The sequence below is a fragment of the Portunus trituberculatus genome, chromosome 39 (assembly GCF_017591435.1).
Source record: "Portunus trituberculatus isolate SZX2019 chromosome 39, ASM1759143v1, whole genome shotgun sequence".
NCBI classification, from domain to species: Eukaryota; Metazoa; Arthropoda; class Malacostraca; order Decapoda; family Portunidae; genus Portunus; species Portunus trituberculatus.
The window spans coordinates 2,212,444-2,235,000 of record NC_059293.1 but is presented as its reverse complement, the minus strand read 5'-3'; the positions used below and the strand labels follow the sequence as shown (position 1 = coordinate 2,235,000).

At 44.0% G+C, this 22,557-nt stretch overlaps 1 protein-coding gene across 1 annotated transcript in view; it reads right to left on the bottom strand.

The window, feature by feature from the left end:
* Positions 1–21,002, bottom strand: part of LOC123515418 (sodium- and chloride-dependent glycine transporter 1-like) — a 34,302-nt gene extending 13,300 nt beyond the window's left edge. The window contains 6 exon segments of the mRNA XM_045273963.1: positions 1,217–1,402; positions 1,404–1,419; positions 2,393–2,536; positions 5,127–5,261; positions 8,525–8,722; positions 20,943–21,002. Of these exon segments, the coding sequence (XP_045129898.1) occupies positions 1,217–1,402; positions 1,404–1,419; positions 2,393–2,536; positions 5,127–5,261; positions 8,525–8,705 (662 nt within the window). The 5' untranslated portion in view covers positions 8,706–8,722; positions 20,943–21,002.
* Positions 21,003–22,557: the final 1,555 nt, after the last annotated feature.

Here is a 22,557-nt window from a genome sequence, read left to right as displayed (position 1 = left end):
CGTTTGACAAAGTGCCACACGCAAGATTACTGTGGAAGTTAGAGGAGAAGGGTGGCTTAAAAGGAAGCACATTGAGATGGATAGAAAATTATTTGAGGGGGAGAGAAATAAGGACGGTAGTTAAAGATATGAAGTCCAAGTGGAGAGCAGTAGAAAGCGGAGTGCCACAGGGGTCAGTATTGGCACCAATACTTTTCCTCATTTATATTAACGACATAAATTTGTTTGCGGATGATACGAAACTGTGCAGAGTTATAAAGCAAAAGGAGGATTGTGAAATACTGCAAGAAGACCTAAATAAGATCTGGGAATGGAGTAAGAAGTGGGAAATGGAATTCAATGTGAACAAAAGCCATGTCATGGAAATGGGAAAGAGTGAAAGACGACCTATGGGAATCTACAAGATGGGAGATGGTAGAACTGGAGAAAGTCAAAAGGAAAAGGACTTAGGAGTGACGATGGAAGAAAACAATCAACCAGTAAGCCATATTGATAGAATTTTTAGAGAAACATATAATTTGCTGAGGAATATTGGAGTAGCATTTCACTACATGGACAAAGAAATGATGAAGAAATTGATAAATACTATAATAAGACCCAGATTGGAATATGCAGGAGTAGTGTGGACCCCTCATAAAAAGAAACACATAAGAAAATTGGAGGCTACAAAAAATGGCTACAAGAATGGTCCCAGAACTTGAAGGGATGACATATGAGGAGAGACTAAAGGCTATGGATCTACCAACCTTGGAACAAAGAAGGGAGAGAGGAGACCTGATACAAGTCTATAAATTGATCAACGGAATGGACCAAGTGGATAATGAGAAACTGATCTTGAGAGAAGAATATGACATCCGAAGCACAAGATCGCATAGTAAAAAGCTGAGAAAGGGAAGATGTCTGAGAGATATTAAAAAATATAGTTTCCCGCAGAGATGTATTGAGACGTGGAACAGTTTAGATGAAGAAGTAGTGTCTGCAACGAGTGTGCACACTTTTAAAGTAAGATTGGATAAGTGTAGATATGGAGACGGGGCCACACGAGCATAAAGCCCAGGCCCTGTAAAACTACAACTAGGTAAATACAACTAGGTAAATACAACTAGGTAAATACACACACACACACACACACACACACACACACACACACACACACACACACACACACACACACAGTTAGATAATGAAGGAGCCTCCTCACCCCCTCGCTTTTTACCTGAAGAAGTCCTCACTTGCCGAGATCTTGGTGACCACTCTATTGGTGGAAGTTAAGGAAGTGTTAGCCGAGTTGCGGCAGTGTGTCTCGTTAAATGGGAGCAAGTCTGCCAGGCCACAGTAATCCTCAAGGGACAGACATGACTGACTGAAGAAGAAGAGACTCTGGTTTCTGCACAAAGCGGCGTTCTTCATAGTAACATTCTACAAAACAAAGCATTGGGCAAAGAAAAGGAAGAGGAAGAAAAAAAAGAAATGTGGAAGAGAACGATTAAGAAAGGTGATAAGAATGACGTGAAGTGAGGAATGAAAAAGGACAAGAGTAATAAGAAACGAAAAGGAAAAATAGAAGGTTGTTAGTTAACCTACTCATCATTAAGTTTAATACAAATACAAACAACAGAAATTCCACAAAAAATTAATGACTTCAATATTAATTCATAATGGTACAGGCACTTACACTTATTCAATGTGTGTTGATCTAAGCGTCAACCACTACAGTATTTAGTATAGGAGAAGAATTATAAAACTTATAAAAAAAATTGAAAAAAAAGAAAAGAAAATTGTAACAACACACTGAGAGGCAAATAACTACATGATACTTTGCCATACTTTAACAACGTTTGGAAAAGAAGGAAGCACTTCACCTTACATAATATATCATGGTTGTTTTCAGTTTCAGTAAGCATTTAGGAAACATTCTCGAAACAAATGCACGTTTTCCATGAGGTACTTTTATAGATGAAAGTAGCACATGTTTTGTTGTCTATCAAAACACTGCATGACAAGGCCTGAGACCAGTATGTACTATGTATCATCTATGATACATAAAACAAACACTTAGCGAAATGACGATTAATTACACAGTACTGGTCTAGGAAGGGAAAGTAAACTTCCATTTTTAACTCAGGTGTGACTTCCATCAATATTAAATTTTGTTAAGTATTCATCCACTCAATGAAAAGGATTTGTTTTCAGGATACGTGACTGGTCTGTTGCATGACCTGATCTAATCCATGAATTCACTGAAGTAATCACTCCATCATGGAAGAGATATTTGGAAAAGTACCACTTAAGCCTTCACGTTATTGAGTATACACTAGTACAGGACTTGTACTCCTATGTGGCATATGTTTGGGGCGACCACGCACACTCCAGCACAAGTTGAATGACTCACCTGGGCTGTTGAAGTCATTATCACAGTGACTCCAGGGAAGGATAGGGTAGAATGAGAAGATCAAATAGAAGAAGGACCAAGCCAGGATGACGTTGAAAAAGATGGACGCGAAGAAGGCACAGGCAACCATACTCCAGCCCAGACCTGCAGGAAGGGGGGTTAGTGGTGTTTGTGGCCTGCAGGGAGGGTTGTTAGTGGTGTTTGTGGCCTGCAGGGAGGATTGTTAGTGGTGTTTGTGGCCTGCAGGGAGGGTTGCTAGTGGTGTTTGTGGCCTGCAGGGAGGGGGGTTAGTGGTGTTTGTGGCCTGCAGGGAGGGTTGCTAGTGGTGTTTGCGGCCTGCAGGGACGGGGATTAGTGGTGTTTGTGGCCTGCAGGGAGGGTTGCTAGTGGTATTTGTGGCCTGCAGGGAGGGGGGTTAGTGGTGTTTGTGGCCTGCAGGGAGGGGGGTTAGTGGTGTTTGTGGCCTGCAGGGAGGATTGTTAGTGGTGTTTGTGGCCTGCAGGGAGGGTTGCTAGTGGTATTTGTGGCCTGCAGGGAGGGGGGTTAGTGGTGTTTGTGGCCTGCAGGGAGGGGGTTTAGTGGTGTTTGTGGCCTACAGGGAGGGTTGCTATAGTCTGACCGAGCTTAATTTACGGCTATGAGGGGGCGAGGGGAACTCTACAGTCCTGCCACGTTTCCAAAAAATGCGATGTGAAATGGAAGTTATTGGTGTACAAGGAATCGCAAATACCATCAATTCAGATGTATAAAATTTCGACTTGTGTATATAGATGGCTGAATCAACAGTAACCATCATATGCTTAAAAAACTATATAGTACCACACAAACATGGCATATATATTCAACAGTGTTGCTGATATCAACTGTAGTAACTTATAATGGTACTTTGCGTATGTTTAGGGTGTGTAATAATATCAGCGTTACAGATATAAGATAATGAGCATGGAAAAAAGAAATAATCTATTATCCAAAGTAAAAAAAAAAAAAAAAAAATAGTAGAAGTCTTGTGAGTGGCGGCAAAACTGATGAACCCAGCCTGGCCAGTCCGAATAGCCTCACCTTGTAGTACCAGATGTTGCTATAATTATAAGATAAAATGCTCACATTTACTGGCTTTTACAGTAATTTCAAGGGTGAGGCATAATCGCATTCATAATTCGTAAGCCAAGCTAATGTGTAGTTTCTATTTTTACAAAATAGTAGGTATATGCCAATACCTAAGTGAAAAAAAAGAAGAAGCATTTTTCACTTGTGAGCGGCAACTCTTCCACACCCAGCTAGTGGCCTTGACACATTGTGCTGGCGACGTGACTGACCTCGTGCCACTCACTTATATATATATATATATATATATATATATATATATATATATATATATATATATATATATATATATATATATATATATAATATGACTCTCTGCTTACCTTTGATTCTTTAGTAAGAGAGAGAGAGAGAGAGAGAGAGAGAGAGAGAGAGAGAGAGAGATTAACAGAACAGTAGTGAAAACGTGGCACTACTGTACAGAGAGTTGTTAGTGGTGTTTGTGGCCTGCAGGGAGGGGGGTTAGTGGTGTTTGTGGCCTGCAGGGAGGGTTGTTAGTGATGTTTGTGGCCTGCAGGGAGGGTTGTTAGTGGTGTTTGTGGCCTGCAGGGAGGGGGGTTAGTGGTGTTTGTGGCCTGCAGGATGGTTGTTAGTGGTGTTTGTGGCCTGCAGGAGGGTTGTTAGTGGTGTTTGTGATCTGCAGGAGGGTTGTTAGTGGACACAAAGAGTAGGTAGTTAACAAACAATAGATGAATGATGTATCACTTGTGTATGTGTGCAGTTAGTTAGGAGTGTATAATGCATAGTGTTATTGTCATACGTGTATACAGTTATGTGTTAAAAATGCAGAAGCACAGCTCCCTCGTTGTCACACAAAGTCTTTCCTGAGCCTCAACAAATTCAGGAGACGTGTCATAAAAATTTGTTTTCTTATTCAATAGAATTCTTGTTATTAGCGCTCGTATTCCATTTATCCATCCGATTAGGGTAAGCTGCAACTTTTCTCCTGTTCCGTTTACCATGAATAATACTACAACAATTTCTCATTTAGAACACGAAATGTTCACATGTTCCGTGTGTAGGAATATTACTTAGATAGTACGTACGGAAGGAAAACACCCAACTCTATGACTAACGCACATATTCTACACTCATACATCTGGTAGCCACACTTACTCACAATCCTCAGAAGGGCTGCACCAAGACAGAGGAAAGGACATGCGCACACCGAGTTAGCCAGGCTTGTTTTGTCTCCTGTAGCTGGTTGAGAACAATATATGTGTTGACTGTCTCCTGGACTTTGCTTCAATCCCCGTGATACTGACAGCTGCATCAACACACGCGGATACTTATATATATGGCTCTGTTAGGACCCACCTACACCGTGGAAGGAGGATACACGAAACAAAAAGATTGTAGAGTGTAGTGAATACTGTTCTACGAAAGCGAAGCACAGCGGACATGTCTTGCAGCAAAATGCTCTCAACTGTATAACGTGCTGTGCCGTATTTTAGTCTACTCTAAACTATGGTGATAGGTGTTCACTGTTTACTGCCTACTACTCTTGCTACTCACAAATAAGACCAACATAAAGTGATGGAAAAGAGAAAGCATTATGGTCTAGGACAGTAACATAGACAAAGAGGACTACTTCTCTCATAAAGGTACATACGTACATTTAATGACTCACCGGAAAAGATGGGCGCCATCTTGGGGAAAAGAACAGCGGGCCCCAGACTGACATACTGGCCAATGCTTAGTTCCATGAAGAAGACAGGAATTCCCGCCACGAAAAGCATCGTCATGTAAGGGATGAGAAAGGCGGCTGAAAACAAGAAGTTGATCATTGCAGTTAACTAGTATTTCTAAGACTTGAGATGGAAATTTATTTATAGATAAAATGGGCGCTTTCTGGAGATAGCAGTTCTCGTTGCAGATATATGGATATAATTCAAGTTAAAACTTTCAATTCAGGAATGTGAAATAATGAAGTATGCCACAATCATGGACACAGGCATTTTTTGTTCAATGATTGGTCGGTGTTATATGGTGATCGTATAATTACGTAGGAGGCAGTAGACACCTACCGAAACGATAATTTACTCCCAGCGAGGTCTAATAGCACTAGTTCAGGGGGTGCTGTGAACCTTCCATTAAAGCCAGTTTTGAACCGCTGAACGTTTTTCCTTTTGTGTCTCAAAACTCAAGGGGGAAGTCACAGCCTGCCCTCTTAAGACAACTCTCCTACTTCTCATAAAACTACATGCTCTTACCACACACACACACACCGTTCACTTAAAATTCAAAATTTAAATAAAAGTGACTCTAAACCCAACCTCGGAGCCCCATTCTGGGGAAGGGACTAGAAATATCTCCAGGTCGGACTGCTCTCTCTCAATAATGACCTCAAATGTCTTGACACCTCCCTCAACTTTTTCTACATTAACTTCTGCAACATTCGCGGTCTTAGATCTAAATTGCAATCTGTGGAGCACCACCTCTCCTCTACTAAACCTCATCTTCTTTTCCTCACCGAAACACAGCTGTCTGAGGCAACTGACAGTAGCCCCTTCTCTGTTCCCTCCTACTTTCTCTATTCTCCTTTTCGTTCCAAAGCTGGATGTTGCGTCTATGTGCGCAAGGACTTAACTTGCTCTCGTGCTCACGCTCTTGAATCTTCCGAGTTTTCCACCATCTGGCTAAGACTCAACAGTCACTCTTGAACTACATTTATCTGTGTTGTCTATCTCTCTCCTAACTCTTCTGACTACAGTAAATTATTTGACTATTTAACTTCCAAAGTGGAGCACATTCTGTCCCTCTACGGAGATCTCCATCCTTGGAGATTTCAATGTTCACTACAAGTTTTGGCTTTCCTCTCCCTTCACTGACCATCCTGGTGAACTAGCCTACAACTTTGCTATCCTCCATGACCTAGAGCAACTGGTACAACACCCTACTTGTATTCCTGACCATCTTGGAGACACGCTCAACATTCTTGATCTCTTCCTCACCTCTAATCCTTCTGTTTATGCTGGCACCCTATCATCTCCGTTGGGCTCCTCCGATCACAGTCTCATTTCTTGTCCTATTTCTCCAATCCCTCCCCCTAAGCGGAGGTGCCTCTGGCGTTTTGCCTCTGCCAGTTGGGGGTACCTAAGGAGGTATTATGCTGATTTTCCCTGGAATGATTACTGTTTCCGTGTCAGAAATCCATCTCTCTGTGCTGAACGCATAACAGAGGTGATAGTGTCTAGCATGGAGGCGTACATTCCTTATTCTTTTCTCAACCTAAATCTTCTAAACCTTGATTTAATACAGCTTTTTTTTATTGCTATACATGATAGAGAGGTTGCCCACAAAAGGTATTTGAGCGTTACATCTTCTGAATTTCATGCATTTTATATTACTGGCCGGAATCATGCCAAGTTTGTTCTTCAATTTGCCACTCCTTTATAAATAGAAGATGTAAAAATCATTCAAAATCTAATTCCCCTCGTGGCTTCTGGTATCTGGCCAAAAACATCTCCAATAACTTTACTTTTTCATCTTTTCCTCTTTTATTATTTTCATCCTAATGGCACCACTGTCATCTCATCTGTTTCTAAAGCTGAACTCTTCTCACAAACCTTTGCTAACAACTCCACCTTCGATGATTCTGGGTTTGTCTCTCCCTCTCCTCCTTCCACTGAATATTTCATGTTTTAAATCAAAATTCTTCGTTATGCTGTTTTCCATGTCCTCGTTGGCCTAAACCCTCGGAAGGCTTATGGACCTGATGGGGTCCCTCCGATTTTTCTCAAAAACTGCACTTCCGTGCTTGCACCTTGCCTGGCCAAACTCTTTCAGCTATGCCTATCGACTTCTACCTTACCTTCTTGCTGGAAGTTTGCCTACATTCAGCCTATTCCAAAATATGGTGACCGTTCTAATCCCTCAAACTACCGTCCTATAGCTTTAATCTCTTGCTTATCTAAAGTTTTTGAATCTATCCTCAATAGGAAGATTCTTAAACATCTATCACTTCACAACCTTCTATCTGATCGCCAGTACAGCTTCCGTCAAGGTCGTTCTACTGGTGATCTTCTAGCGTTCCTTACTGAGTCTTGATCATCCTCTTTTAGATATTTCAGTGAAACTTTTGTTGTTGCGTTGTTAGACATATCAAAAGCTTTTGATAGTCTGCCATAAAGCTTTGATTTCAAAAATGCCCTCCTAGGGTTTCTATCCTACTCTCTGCAACTTTATCTCAAGTTTCCTTTCCGACCGTTCTATTGCTGCTGTGGTAGACGCCCACTGTTCTTCTTCTAAATCTCTTAACAGTGGTGTTCTTTAGGATTCTGTCCTGTTACCCACTCTTTTTTTATGATTCATTAATGAACTTCTTAACCAAACTTCTTGCTCTATCCACTCCTATGCTGATGATACCACCCTACATCTTTCCACGTCCTTTCAGAGACGTCTAACCCTTCAGGAAGTCAGGAGATCACGCAGGGACGCCACAGAACGCCTGACTTCTAATCTTTCTAAGATTTTTGATTGGGACAGAGAAAACTTAGTAGATTTCAATGCCTCAAAAACTCATTTTTTCCATCTATCAACTCGACACAACCTTCCAGACAACTATCCCCTCTTCTTCAATGACACTCACCTGTCTCCCTCTTCCACACTATATATTCTCGGTCTGTCCTTTACTCATAATCTTAGCTGGAAACTTCACATCTCATCTCTTGCTAAAATAGCTTCTATGAAATTAGGTGTTCTGCGGCATCTCCGTCAGTATTTTTTGCCCCTCCAAATGCTAACTCTGTACAAGGGCCTTATCCGTCCTTGTATAGAGAGAGAGAGAGAGAGAGAGAGAGAGAGAGAGAGAGAGAGAGAGAGAGAGAGAGAGAGAGAGAGAGAGAGAGAGAAAGATTAAAGAAAAAAAAAGACCAGGAATAAAATGAGAGAAAGATACGTACTGACGTTTCATTTAGTGTTCAAATTTTATTTGCTTCTTGGTGACAAGTCATCTCATTGCTGGGGAATGTAGAAATCAACTGCCACAACAACGCCTTCCTATCCTGATCTCTCCTCTAAGCTTACCTCCTCCATTCTTGTAACACAGGTAAGGAAATCTCCATACGTTGCCGAATCCGATTGCATATCCTAGGCAATAAAAGATGAACTGAAGGGGATTCTTCCAGTTTTCCCTTTCAACTTTATTATCGGTTTCCTTGTCTTCAACCGGGGAGCTGATATTCAACACTTTCTTGTCCACCGTCATGTCTGGAGCAGTTTTACCTGCAAAGAACCATAGATTATTTGCAGAGCTGGGTACTTCCGTACTTCGGTCCGCACCTCTGCTCCTCCGTACCTGCGGACCACCAAACGAGGTGCGGAGATCCGAAATGCGGAAATTTTTTCAAAAGTGCGGAAGTAATAGGTACGGAAAGACAAAATTCTAAGTCAGTACTTTTCAAGGATAATAAAAAAAAAAAAAAAAAAGAAATTAATAAATGAATAAATAAAGACGACAAATAGTCCGCTCTCCGTAGCATTATTTTCGGCCGGTTTTGGCTGTCTGTGTTACCAGGCGCGCGCGCGCACACGCACACACACACACACACACACACACATATATATATGTATATATATATATATATATATATATATATATATATATATATATATATATATATATATATATATGTTTCCTTTCCGACCGCTCTCTTGCTGCTGTGGTAGACGGCTACTGTTCTTCTCCTAAACCTATTAATAGTGGTGTTCCTCAGGGTTCTGTCCTGTCACCCACTCTTTCTATTATTCATTAATGACCTTCTTAACCAAACTTCTTGCCCTATCCACTCCTACGCTGATGATACCACCCTACATCTTTCCACGTTCTTTCAGAGACGTCCAACCCTTCAGGAAATTATCAGATCACGCGGGGACGCCACGGAATATATATATATATATATATATATATATATATATATATATATATATATATATATATATATATATATATATATATATATATATATATATATATATATATATATATATATATATATATATATATATATATATATATATATATATATATATATATATATATATATATATATATATATATATATATATATATATATATATATATATATATATATATATATATTGTTACAGATCACCCGGCTGCGGTTAGCTGCTACAGCTCACTAGACGGTTATGTTGGCAAAATCGCCAACTTTGTTACGGTCAGTACAGTGGGGATTATAAAACACTCCACAGAGTCCCCACTACTATAACTCGCAGCCGACGTAACCCTCAGGTTCTTTCAAGGTCGCCAACAGTGTATAATTTCCCCCACTGTAAGGGAATCTCCTCAGCAACTCCTTCTCCTCCTGTACCCAACCAAGTAGAATTTATAAATGGTAGATGCTAAGTGTAACAGGGCGAGGCCTTAATACCCCTAGAGAAACCGCCCACAAGGACAATTCCACCCACTTCTCTATGAAGTATTAATGCCTCTCCACCCGCCTTGTCCACAGACTGTGATAACTCACAGACCGGAACAACGCGCGCGGTATATTATATACTTATACTATCCTACTACAACAAGTGCTTACTAACACCTGTTAGACTGACATCCCTGGCCTACTACTACTGCAATATATGATGTGTACAGCACATCCGGTGATGTACACACAAGCCCAGACACCACCTACGGGTGACACCAGCTATACACGAGTCCAAATACTCGTCGCAGACAAGTCTGGCGGACGACCACTACGCACTACTGGCCGACATGAAGCCTCTCAGCATTCAATAGTGTGCGTGGCTACTACCACTACAATACAGTTTACTACTGAAACTATACAAAAGATGGTGGGGCACACAGCCACCCAACAAAACACACTGGTGACCACAGCCACCAACAGCAACAACAGGACGAAACAATAACGCGTCCCTCCGCGTCGCCACACCCGAGTGGACGAACGCACAACAGGAAATGCAGCCCCAACCGGCTACACTTTCCTCAGGACAACAAGCCCGTTGTCCTACACAGCCACGGTCTACCCAGTAGCAAGCCAGCTACTCAACAGGAGGGCACAACTCCCAGACCAATGACTAGCGAGTAACAAGAACAGCCCAGCAACACGTGTCTCCACCCTGTGCCAGAACCAAGAGCAAGTGTCTACCTCCGCTGAAGACTGGCTGGTTACTGACTCCCGCTTGCAACGAAATGGAGGAAGGAGGGGGTTGTCTGCTCAGCAGAACAGCCCGAGGGGCCCGCGATGGGTGGCCATAGGCTTCACATATAATAATATAATAAATTAAAGGGGATTAAGACGGTGCCCATCACACGCCCTCCTTAAAAGAAAAAATTTTGGAAACAAAACATTTACAAAATTTTTTAAAAGGCATGGAACTGATTAAAGGGAATGGCCCGGGACAGACAATCAGCTACAACGTTGTCTGCTCCTTTTATATGTCTGACAATGATATTGTACTCCTGGAGTAGAAGACTCCAGCGAGTTAAACGCTGATTTTAAATTTAAACTTTTCTAAGAACTGAAGGGGACTATGATCTGAATAGATGACTACTTGGGGCCCATAAGCGGGATGTAAATTTCAAAATGCTGCAAGGCTAACAAAATGGCAAGCAGCTCTTGCTCAATGACTGAATAGTTCTTCTGGGCGGGAGTAAACTTTTCGAAAAATAACACACAGGGTGGTTAACACCCTGGTCATCAGGCTGCAATAAAACTGCGCCTACTCCCACCTGACTGGCATCTACTGCGAGAGCAAAACTTCTTCTGAAGTCAGGGGCCTGGAGCACTGGCATCTCGCATAAAATGGTCTTAACTCGGTGGAAGGCGCTCTCACAGTCTTCACTCCAGACCCACTTCTTACCCTTCTGCAAGAGATCTGTAAGAGGTGCCAGGAGGGTCGAATACCCCGGTACAAAACGACGGTAGTAACCTACCACTCCTAAGAATCTCTGCAAGGCACGGCGACAGGTCGGTGCGGGAACCGCCTAATCGCTTCTACTTTGGCTTCAGGAGGAGTGATGTAGCCATGGCCCACTCGGTAACCCAGGTATTGCACCCGAGCTTGTACAAATTCACACTTCTCCAAGTTGACAACTAATCCCGCTTCCTGGAGTCGTGCAAAGAGGGCTTCTACATTAGTCAGATGCTCAGCCCATGTTGTGTCATAGATGACCACGTCATCAATGTATACGACACAGTGAGTCAGACCATCAGTAACTCGGTCCATGAGACGCTGAAATGTGGCTGGGGCATTTCGCAGCCCATAAGGCATCACTTGGCACTGATAGACAGCGCCGTTGGCCACAAAACTCGCTATCTCCTTAGCCCGCTCCGTCAATGGGACCTGCCAGTACCCCTTGACAAGGTCCACTTTGGTGATAAAAGTAGCTGACCCGATTCGGTCCACAGAGTCATCTACACGGGGCAAGGGATAAGTGTCTACTTTTGTTAGAGCATTAACCCGCCTGAAGTCAATACAAAACCTGACCTTGCCATCAGGCTTAGGCTGCAGGGTGACTGGGGAACTCCATTGACTGTAAGTCCGAGTAATGAGCCCATGCTCAAGCATGTACTCCAACTCCTTCTCCACCAGTGCTTGCTTCATAGGATTTACTCGGTAGGGGGCAGTTTGACAGGCTCTGCGTCCCCAACATCAATATCGTGTTCTATCAACTGTGTCCTGCCCGGGACACTGCTAAACACTGAAGAGTACTTTCTCAGCCGCCGAAGCAACTCATATTGCTGATCCCTAAATGTTCAACCTTCTCTTTCAAGAGATGGAGGCTATTCCGTTCCCACTGCCCTGTAGGAACAACAGGTTCAGGCCCAATAACTTCTGGAGCCTCTCCCTCCCGGCAGAAAAATAAAACTGAAGATGCCTCTTGCACGGCAGAACTAAAAGAGCCCTTCTGGCTAGTAGAACGAAAATAGGGCTTCAGCATGTTAACGTGACACAGCTGAGCCCTCTTGCGCCGGTCAGGAGTGACCACCAGGTAGTCGAGGTCACCTACCTTCTTCTCTATAATATAGGGGCCACTATAGCGGGCAGCAAGCGGCTGGCCCTGAAGTGGTAACAGCACAAGCACTTCATCTCCAGGGCAAAACTCCGATACTCGGCCCTTCGGTCATAATACCCCTTCATACTCTGCTGGGCCTTACACAGGTGGGCCTGCGCCACCTCTAATGCCTTGGCTAATCTCTCTCGACTGCTCATAATGCTCTTAAGCAGTGAGACAGGGCGCTCAGGCGACGGCTGACACCAAGCCTCCCGAACTACGTCGAGCGGTCCACGCACTCGGTGTCCAAACACTAGCTGATTGGGTGAGAAACCCAAGGACTCAGTGGGCGCTTCTCTCACCGCAAATAAGACAAAGGGACACCCTCGTCCCAATCCTTATCTCTCTCCATGCAGAAACTCTTGAGCATGGTTTTGAGAGTTTGATGATGTCTCTCAGGGCTCCCTGAGACTGTGGATGATAAGCACTGGACACAATATGCTTGATCCCCCACGCAGTCATCGTATCCTTAAACAACTTTGAAGTAAAGTTGGTCCCCTGATCGGACTGCAGCTCTGCTGGCAATCCAAAGTGTGTAAAGAAGGTTAACAAAGCCTTCAGCACCACCTTAGAGTGAGTGCTTCTCAGGGGAATTGCTTCAGGATACCGCGTGGTAACATCCATTATGGTCAACAAATACTTGTGACCAGCCCTGGTAGTAGGCAGAGGACCTACTATATCAATCAAAACCCTCGTGAAGGGAGGATCAACAGCAGGGATAGGGTGGAGTGGCGCCACAGGGGGTGTCTGATTAGGCTTGCCCACCACTTGACAAGTGTGGCAGCACTTAAGAATCGTGGCTACTTCTCCAGACATGCTGGGCCACCAAAATTGCGACGCAGGCGAGCGACGGTCTTTCGGATGCCCAGGTGTCCAGCCATGGGCCCCTCATGTGCCAACAGCACAAGTGCCTCACGCAGCTTCTGCGGCACAACTACTTGCAATAACTCACCACCGTCACTCTCCTGCCATCTACGACACAACACCCCTTGATGCAAAACAAACTCCTCCCTGCCCTCCAACTCCTCACTTCCCTCACCCACTCGAGCAAAGAAGGAGGCCAACGCCGGGTCCTCCTGCTGCCTACGAATGAGCTCTGCAGGCTCTAGCTGGGTAAGAGAAAGGGGGACTATAGGGTCATGGGGTTGAGGCAACGCTGCAACCCTACGTCCCACACGGCATCGAGGACGGAGAGCTGGCCCAGGCTGCTCCGCTCCTGCCATGTGATCCGGTGAGTCCTCAGAAGGATCATCACCACCAGCCAGGCAGTCACCAGGCAAGGGAACAGCTCGCTCCCTGCCTCCACGATGCTCCACAGGGGAGAAACTCCAACCCCCGCAGAACTGGAAGTCTCCCACCCTGGGCGCCAACTTCCAACAAACTGCCTGACTTATCATGCTGGGGCCTGTGCTGAACATCAGAGCCCTCAGCCTCCACACCAGGAAGCGACTCAGCACGAGTGCTCCCTCCGGAGTGCTCTGCAGAGTGAGGATAACCATCAAACAACTCAGCTACACCCAACACTCCGTCCTCACTCTCAGCAACAACTCCCAAAGCCGAGTCCGGTGCATTAACAAGTGACTCTACGCCGTCACCGTCAGCCTCTACACCAGAACTCAATGGTGAGCCCAACACTGGCTCCACCACATCAGCACTGTTACTCCCATCTGGAGTCAATCCCACCTGGCTGCTAGCAACCTCCTGGGTAGTAACAGGCTCTCTCTCAGCCCAGCGGGCCTGAGAGCGGGTAACAACATTTACAGAGTCTTGCACCACTGGCCCAGACTCTTCAGCAACCTCATCCTCATCAGAGGTTGGGATCCATACACGACCACCAGCCAAATCATTCCCAAGCAGGAAGTCCACTCCTGCGACTGGCAGTTCGTCTGCCACTGCTACCTGCGCCGTAGCAGTGACAAGAGGACATGACAGCGTCACCTCAGCCGTCACGAACTCCTCCACAGTGTTAAGTCCACGACACAACACTGCCTTGCTAGATGTCACCTTCTTCCCAGTGACATTTCGGCACACTGACTGCTGTGCTCCCGTATCACGCAGTACAGTGATGGGATACTTGGTGCCATCAATCTCAACAGTGCCTCCACACAGGAAAGGACGGCACCAGTCAAGCTCACTATCCTTAACAACAGCGGGCGAGGCAACAGGGGGAGGGACAGGTGGGCCAACCTGCTCTCTCCTCCAAACACAACTCAGGCACACGCCGTGCCTTCTCACTTCTAAAGCCTGAAGGAGCAGTCAACTCATCACCACAAACTTTATCTGGCCACACCAACAAGGCAACTGGTTTCTGCGAGGACTTTGGAGTTTCAGCTGTTACTAATTTTGGGCAATTGAACTTAAAATGCCCTTTCCCTCGGCAGTGATAGCACGTAGGCTGGGAATCATACTTGGGCGTTCTAGGGGCCGCCTTCCCGCCGTCCCGTCCTTCGCAGAAAAAGGAGGGTGGGGCCTGGGGCTTTCAAAACCCATTTTACTGCCGAATCCAGTATATCGCCTAAAGTGGCCTGGAGAGCCCGAGGAAGAACTGCCACCACTCCCTGGGCCTCCCTTAGGACCACCTTCCTTACGACTCCAACTCCCAGGCTGCTGCACAGGACGGTGGGCCAACACATAATCATCAGCCCATGTAGCAGCCTCCTTCAAGGTCCTAAACCTCTTCTCCCTCAACAGAGGTACCAGCTCCTTATCAGCAATATCAATGAACTGCTCCATAACTACTAACTCCTTCAAAGCCTCGAGAGAGTCAACACCCTCGCTAGCAACCCATCTCTCAAACACTTGCTCCAGTGAACGAGCACACTCGAGGTAGGAGTCACTTGCTCGCTTCCTCTTTCCTCTGAATTGCAAGCGATAGGCTTCTGGTCGCAGCTCATATGCCCGCAAAATGTCAGCCTTAAACTCCTCATAATCATCCAGATCATCAGCTGACATTTTATCATAAACTTCCAAGGCTTTTCCCTTGAGTTTATTCGCGACCAAGCCTACCCATCTCTCTCGAGACCAAGCAAACTCCTTGGCTTTCCTCTCGAAGCGGACAAACCATTCAGCCACCTTAGCCTCATCAAATTCGGGGACTAGCTGGAGACTTTGAACTAAAGTACGCTCAACACTCTGTTCTCCTCCTCCTCCTACACTACCAACAACTCCAGGCGTACTTACTGCATGGCGAGTTCTCTCCCACTCCAACTCTCTATCTTTATCTGCCCTTTCTCTCTCCATCTCCAATCTCATCATCTCCATCTCTCTAGCCTCCTTCTCTGCTGCTAGTCTGTTTAACTCTCGTCTCTCTTCCGCTTCTCTAGCCCTCTCTTCCGCCTCTCTAGCCTCTTGCTCTGCTGCTAGTCTCTGAAGTTCTCGTCTTTCTTCCGCTTCTCTAGCCTCTCGCTCTGCTGCTAGTCTGTTTGACTCTCTCTCTCTTCAGCTAATCTCTTCAACTCTCGCCTCTCTTCTGCTTCTATCTCCATTTTCCTCATTTCCAGCTTCAATCGCAGTTCCTCCAGTCTGGCAGCTGACTGGACACTATCAACAATACTGCTTGCTGGACTAGATCGTCGGGAGCCTTCCCTGCTTCCGATACTTCTGCCAGGGCTAATATATCCCACATCACCTTCACTGGGACCGCCACGTGCGTTATCATGACACGTAGTAAATGCGTCCTCACTGACCCCACGCGCGGCCACCGACTCATCATACCCACGTGGTGAGTCTCGCCGGCTCACACTCGCATCCTCACCCTCCACTGGTGGGGTGAAAAGACCAGTAACTCTCTCCATGGTGCTCACAGGGACTCGTTCTCACAAACAATAAAATAATATAAGTAATAATACCCCACACAATAACACTACACACTATAAAGCACTTGGTTTATCCTGGCGAGGTCGCCACTGTTACGGTTTTACGTACGTCACCCGGCTGCGGTTAGCTGCTACAGCTCACTAGACTGTTATTCTGGCAAAATCGCCAACTTTGTTACGGTCAGTACAGTGGGGATTATAAAACACTCCACAGAGTCCCCACTACTATAACTCACAGCCGACGTAACCCTCAGGTTCTTTCAAGGTCGCCAACAGTGTATAATTTCCCCCACTGTAAGGGAATCTCCTCAGCAACTCCTTCTCCTCCTGTACCCAACCAAGTAGAATTTATAAATGGTAGATGTTATGTGTAACAGGGCGAGGCCTTAATACCCCCTAGAGAAACCGCCCACAAGGACAATTCCACCCACTTCTCTATGAAGTATTAATGCCTCTCCACCCGCCTTGTCCACAGACTGTGATAACTCACAGACCGGAACAACGCGCGCAGTATATTATATTACTATACTATCCTACTACAACAAGTGCTTACTAACACCTGTTAGACTGACATCCCTGGCCTACTACTACTGCAATATATGATGTGTACAGCACATCCGGTGATGTACACACAAGCCCAGACACCACCTACGGGTGACACCAGCTATACGCGAGTCCAAATACTCGTCGCAGACAAGTCTGGCGGACGACACTACGCACTACTGGCCGACATGAAGCCTCTCAGCATTCAATAGTGTGCGTGGCTACTACCACTACAATACAGTTTACTACTGAAACTATACAAAAGATGGTGGGGCACACAGCCACCCAACAAAACACACTGGTGACCACAGCCACCAACAGCAACAACAGGACGAAACAATAACGCGTCCTCCGCGTCGCCACACCCGAGTGGACGAACGCACAACAGGAAATGCAGCCCCAACCGGCTACACTTTCCTCAGGACAACAAGCCCGTTGTCCTACACAGCCACGGTCTACCCAGTAGCAAGCCAGCTACTCAACAGGAGGGCACAACTCCCAGACCAATGACTAGCGAGTAACAAGAACAGCCCAGCAACACGTGTCTCCACTCTGTGCCAGAACCAAGAGCGCGCGTGTCTACCTCCGCTGAAGACTGGCTGGTTACTGACTCCCGCTTGCAACGAGAAGCGAGAAGAAGGAGGGGGGTTGTCTGCCCAGCAGAACAGCCCGAGGGGCCTGCGATGGGTGGCCATAGGCTTCACATATAATAATATATATAAATTAAAGGGGATTAAGACGGTGCCCATCACAATATATATATATATATATATATATATATATATATATATATATATATATATATATATATATATATATATATATATATATATATATATATATATATATATATATATATATATATATATATATATATATATATATATATATATATATATATATATATATATATATATATATATATATATATATATATATATATATATATATATATATATATATATATATATATATATATATATATATATAGAGAGAAAAAATTCTAGACGGGGAAGTACAGTACGTCTTCGTTATACGGTACATATGCGTTCCTGAAAACCTTACCTCAAATCGAAATTACTGTATACCGAACCCATTATAACATGTAATAATAGGGGATGTGTTCCAGCACGTCGAAAGTCACCCCTACAGACATGAAAATAGCCATATAAAAAAATGTAAAGTACTGCGCAAAAGAAATAAACAGAAAATGTTTTTATTTACCTTTCACTCACCACGTATTCTATCAGATGATGTCCCTCCCGAGGTTAAGGGACAGTAGGAATTTCAGCCAGCTGATTGTTGTTGTAGCAGTGGCAGTGCGGTGTGGTGGCGCTATGGTACAGTGTAAACAAAATACGAGCGCATACCGTATCTGTGAATTTTCTTTACCATAAATAGAATCGAGGGTAGTAATTACCAAACATTGTAACTGTGAATTTACCGGATAACGAAATACCGTATAAGGAGGACTTACTGTACAGGTACGGACTTCCCTGCGTTTCGAGGCCCGGAGGAGAGGTACCGGACTATCCGATATCCAGTAACGCGACCAGTTCTGATTATTTGACGCTACAAGCCTGACTCCATTATGACAGCAAATTTGTCTTTACACTCATGAAGAAGATGAACGGAAAATATCTCATGAAAATTATCGTCATGTACAAAAAGCATTTTACTAAAGGTGAGTCAATGTATATGAAATGCACATGTACCTGCATTGTAACAAATAATAGTATGAACAATGTTGTCTTGGAGAACAACAACGGCTGTGTTAAGAGGTGGTGGTGGTGGTGGTGGTGGTACGAGCCAGAGTATATGTGGTGCAGTGTCTCTATGTATTATCATGTTAAGGTTACGTTAAGAAAGAAAGGTGCCATTTTCTTTAAGAGAGAGAGAGAGAGAGAGAGAGAGAGAGAGAGAGATTAGGGAAGCGTATTGAAATCTTACTCTTGAAAAAATCGTCCCAACAAGGGCAGGTTGGCTGGGAGTGTGATAGTTTACTAGTGGAAAGGAAAAAAAGGCTAAGAAATGTGTTTATTTCTTGCCTTATGGAGGTGGACAAAATAAGAGTGGGAGAAAATAGTTTCTTGTGCAGAAATGCTACAGGAGAAGGCGAGGTACGCACTAAGTGTAAGAGTAGAGGTAGGAGGCACACCGACCAAAGACAAAAGGAAAAAAATCACTCCAGCGCTAGTTTCCTTACAGTAAAAGACGATTATCAAAATTTTTGGATAAATGTCGAAACCTCTCTCGCGATGGTGGTCAAATAACAGAGAAGAGGAAATATAGAAACAGGCATTGTATTCTTGAGTTTACCTGAAAAGGGGGTATGAATAACTGAGTATGCTGGTTAACTCTTGCACTAGAGAGGTGGGCAGAATAAGTATGAGAGAAAGTAATACGAGTCCTTGGTGGGAAAGAAGGAATGCAGTTAGCAAGATCAAAAAAGCAGTTAATCTGAAAATAACGAACCACCACTAAAAACGCCTCAATTAAGTGACTATTAGTTTTAAGAGACAGTGCTGCTGCAGTCCAACATTTACTCCCACACGTACGATGTATTCACTCCTAACCACGGTAACGCACAGACCAGGAGACACCTTAGTGGTAGGCATGTCATTGTTAGGTTAGGTTAGGCATTGCTGCACGTCCTTTAGGTTAGATTAACAGGTATTGCCATGTGTCACTTAGGTGAGGTTAGATAATGACAGATTAGATAAGTGTCCTTAAGGAGGAACCAACAGGAGGAAATTCCCTCGTTTAGATTTGATTAGGTTACGTAATGCTGCATCTCATTGGGTTAGGTTAGGCTAGCAATACCTAACCGTTAGGTAGTGCTAAATTATATTAATCTTTAACGGGGTCCAACAAGGAAAACGCATCTGGTTAGGTTAGATGCTGGGTTAGGTAATGCTATACGCCATTTATGTTATATCTAAGTGATATCAAGCTTGGTTAAATAATGCTAGGCTAGATTAGAGGCCCCTGTTCAGCTAGCAGTAAATAGGTACGGGATGTAACTCGAGGGGTTGTGGCCTCGCTTTCCCGGTGTGTGTTGTGTGTGATGTGGTCTCAGTCCTACCCGAAGATCGGTCTATGAGCTCTGAGCTCGCTCCATAACTGGGAAGACTGGCTGGGTGACCAGCAGACGACCGAGGTGAATTACACACACACACACACACACACACACACACACACACACACACACACACACATTCAGCAAAATCATCTGATGATTCTAAGTTTTTCGTGTGGCATTTTGCCTTAACCTGTCACTTGGTTTGGTGGTACGTGTCTCCGCAAGCCACGCCATTCTTTCGCTTGGTCCTTGTAGAGGAAGCCTGGCTAGTGTGTGTCTCGTTGTCTCAAAATTTAAAGCTCTGAAGTAAACACATCACGAACCAGTGTAAGACTGGTCGTTCATTCACATCAGATTATGCAAGACTCAGGTTAGTTTGTGGCTTCAGTTAGTGTGCGACGTGACACGACACTTCTACATTGCCTTACTCGTCCCTTCCGATTCGCTACTCTATCAAATTATTGTCCAATAAATTGGAAGCTGTGTGTCCCCGTCCTGTGTACCTTGAAAAACACTACAACTGGCTTACCACAAAATTTCGGATTGGAGGAACAAAAAGAGCTTCAATGTATCATTTACCCATTCAAAAAAATAAAGTAGTTAGATAATTTTTCAACTAAACCAAGAACAGATTATGCGCGAAGTGATATTTTGCATTTGCGTTTCGTTTTTCTTTTTAGTTCACTCTAAATTAGGATTTATTTGACATTATATAATAAAATTATCTTCAGTTTATCAAATGGATCATGAGTGCTAAATTTCTGTGTTGAGAGTCATTAACTGTGCGAGGAAAGTAAGAGAGAGAGAGAGAGGTAGGGCTGAGAATAAGCTTAATCACATTTATCAACTATTTACTTGAAAATCGCAGCAGATACAGGACGTTTCTTAAAATAATCAGCTGATCAGCTCGAGTATTACCTGAACAGCAAAAGTTATCATAGAACTTAGAGAGACAAATAAAACTCTTACCATGGACTCCTTCTGTCAGGGAAAGAGGTGAGCACTGGGGAGCGAGTGTTGCGGCCGGCAGTTTAAAATGTCTGCTGTCGAGTTAAAATATTGCACAGACACACACCAGAATTTGATAATACTTAATCATGCCACGGCACGATCCACATAATCTATACTTATGAACTTCTTTTTTAATCTGATACCTAACCCTTAAGTAAATTCAGTGTGTTATAACAGAGACCAAAGGTAACTGACGAAAGGAAAAAAAAAAATGAATGAAAGAGGGAAAGCCATGAAAAATATATAAAGAAGGAAGATAAAATGGAAAGAACAAGGATTACAAATTACATAATAAGAGAAAGCAATCACATCCGTTAAATGTAAGCGAAGTTACTGGTTGTGTAACGCTGTGCTGCTTTCAATGTTATTTTAACGTTTGGAATGTAGTATTTTTTACTTTTTTTTTTTTTTATTCTAAATGCCTGCAAAATTTGAATAAGTACTGAATTATTTTGATGAAATATACGGGTCTAAAGTGAACTATTTGTCGGAAAGTCATTTATGAATAGCACAATATTCAAAGTGTGCTACACATTGGTTGCTACGTTGTGTCACCGCTGAGATTGTCACTTTTGGCAATAAACTGGCAACTGCCCGGCACCTTCCAATCCAGCCACGTATCCACCTGTCGACACTGTTGCTACCTTGAGTGGAGATATTTAATTTTATTCACCTCATTTACAATAATTATCATATATATATATATATATATATATATATATATATATATATATATATATATATATATATATATATATATACTTTTGTCTAGGTGGCCGGGGGAGGGGTGGGTGCAGAGGAGAACCGGTTGGTGTGTCTTGGCCTTCCCTCCGGTGCCCTCCGCCTCTCTCTCTCTCTCTCTCTCTCTCCACGTGAGCCACAAGGCGTGAATTTCCGCTCTTTTCTGTGAAGAGGTTAGCCTCGTGGCCTGACTGATGTTTGTCGACACAGCCTCCGCCAATGCTATGTAAGCGCCGTAACAAGCGTTTGTGGCAAGGTGACTGATACCACTGCGTCGAACTCACACCACGCTTTATTGGGTTGCTGTCAAACCTATAGAATTAACATATCAGCTACATTACAATCCACTCTTCGCTTCGTCGACGTAGCAAATGCGTCACAGTTTATACTTTCCCTAAACCTATACCGCCACATGACATAAGAAAACACCCAATACACATTAGCATGACATTAGAGACATTAATACGTGAACAAATATATACGTTAATACACAAAAATACATACGCATAGCGGGAACAGTCGGCGTCTATGATAACTCCGTAGGTCGTTCCTTGCACTCGCTTCCTCAACAGTGTTATCTCCAATCAGTGACGCACGTACAACACCAACAGCGCCGTCTCCAGCAAGGTAACGCACCACACGAATGTAGGAGTCGTGAGCGAGCGTCCTTTCACCAGCTATGTTCCCGGTGGCAGCGGAGTGCCTTTACTGAGTGTCACCCAGCAGAAACTTAAGGAACGAATTGTGCTTATGGAGCGTAATGATGTTACTGATAAGGGGAGGAGAGGCGTCAGCGTGACCCCTCTCCCGCGCGTCACGCTGGTCGCGCGGG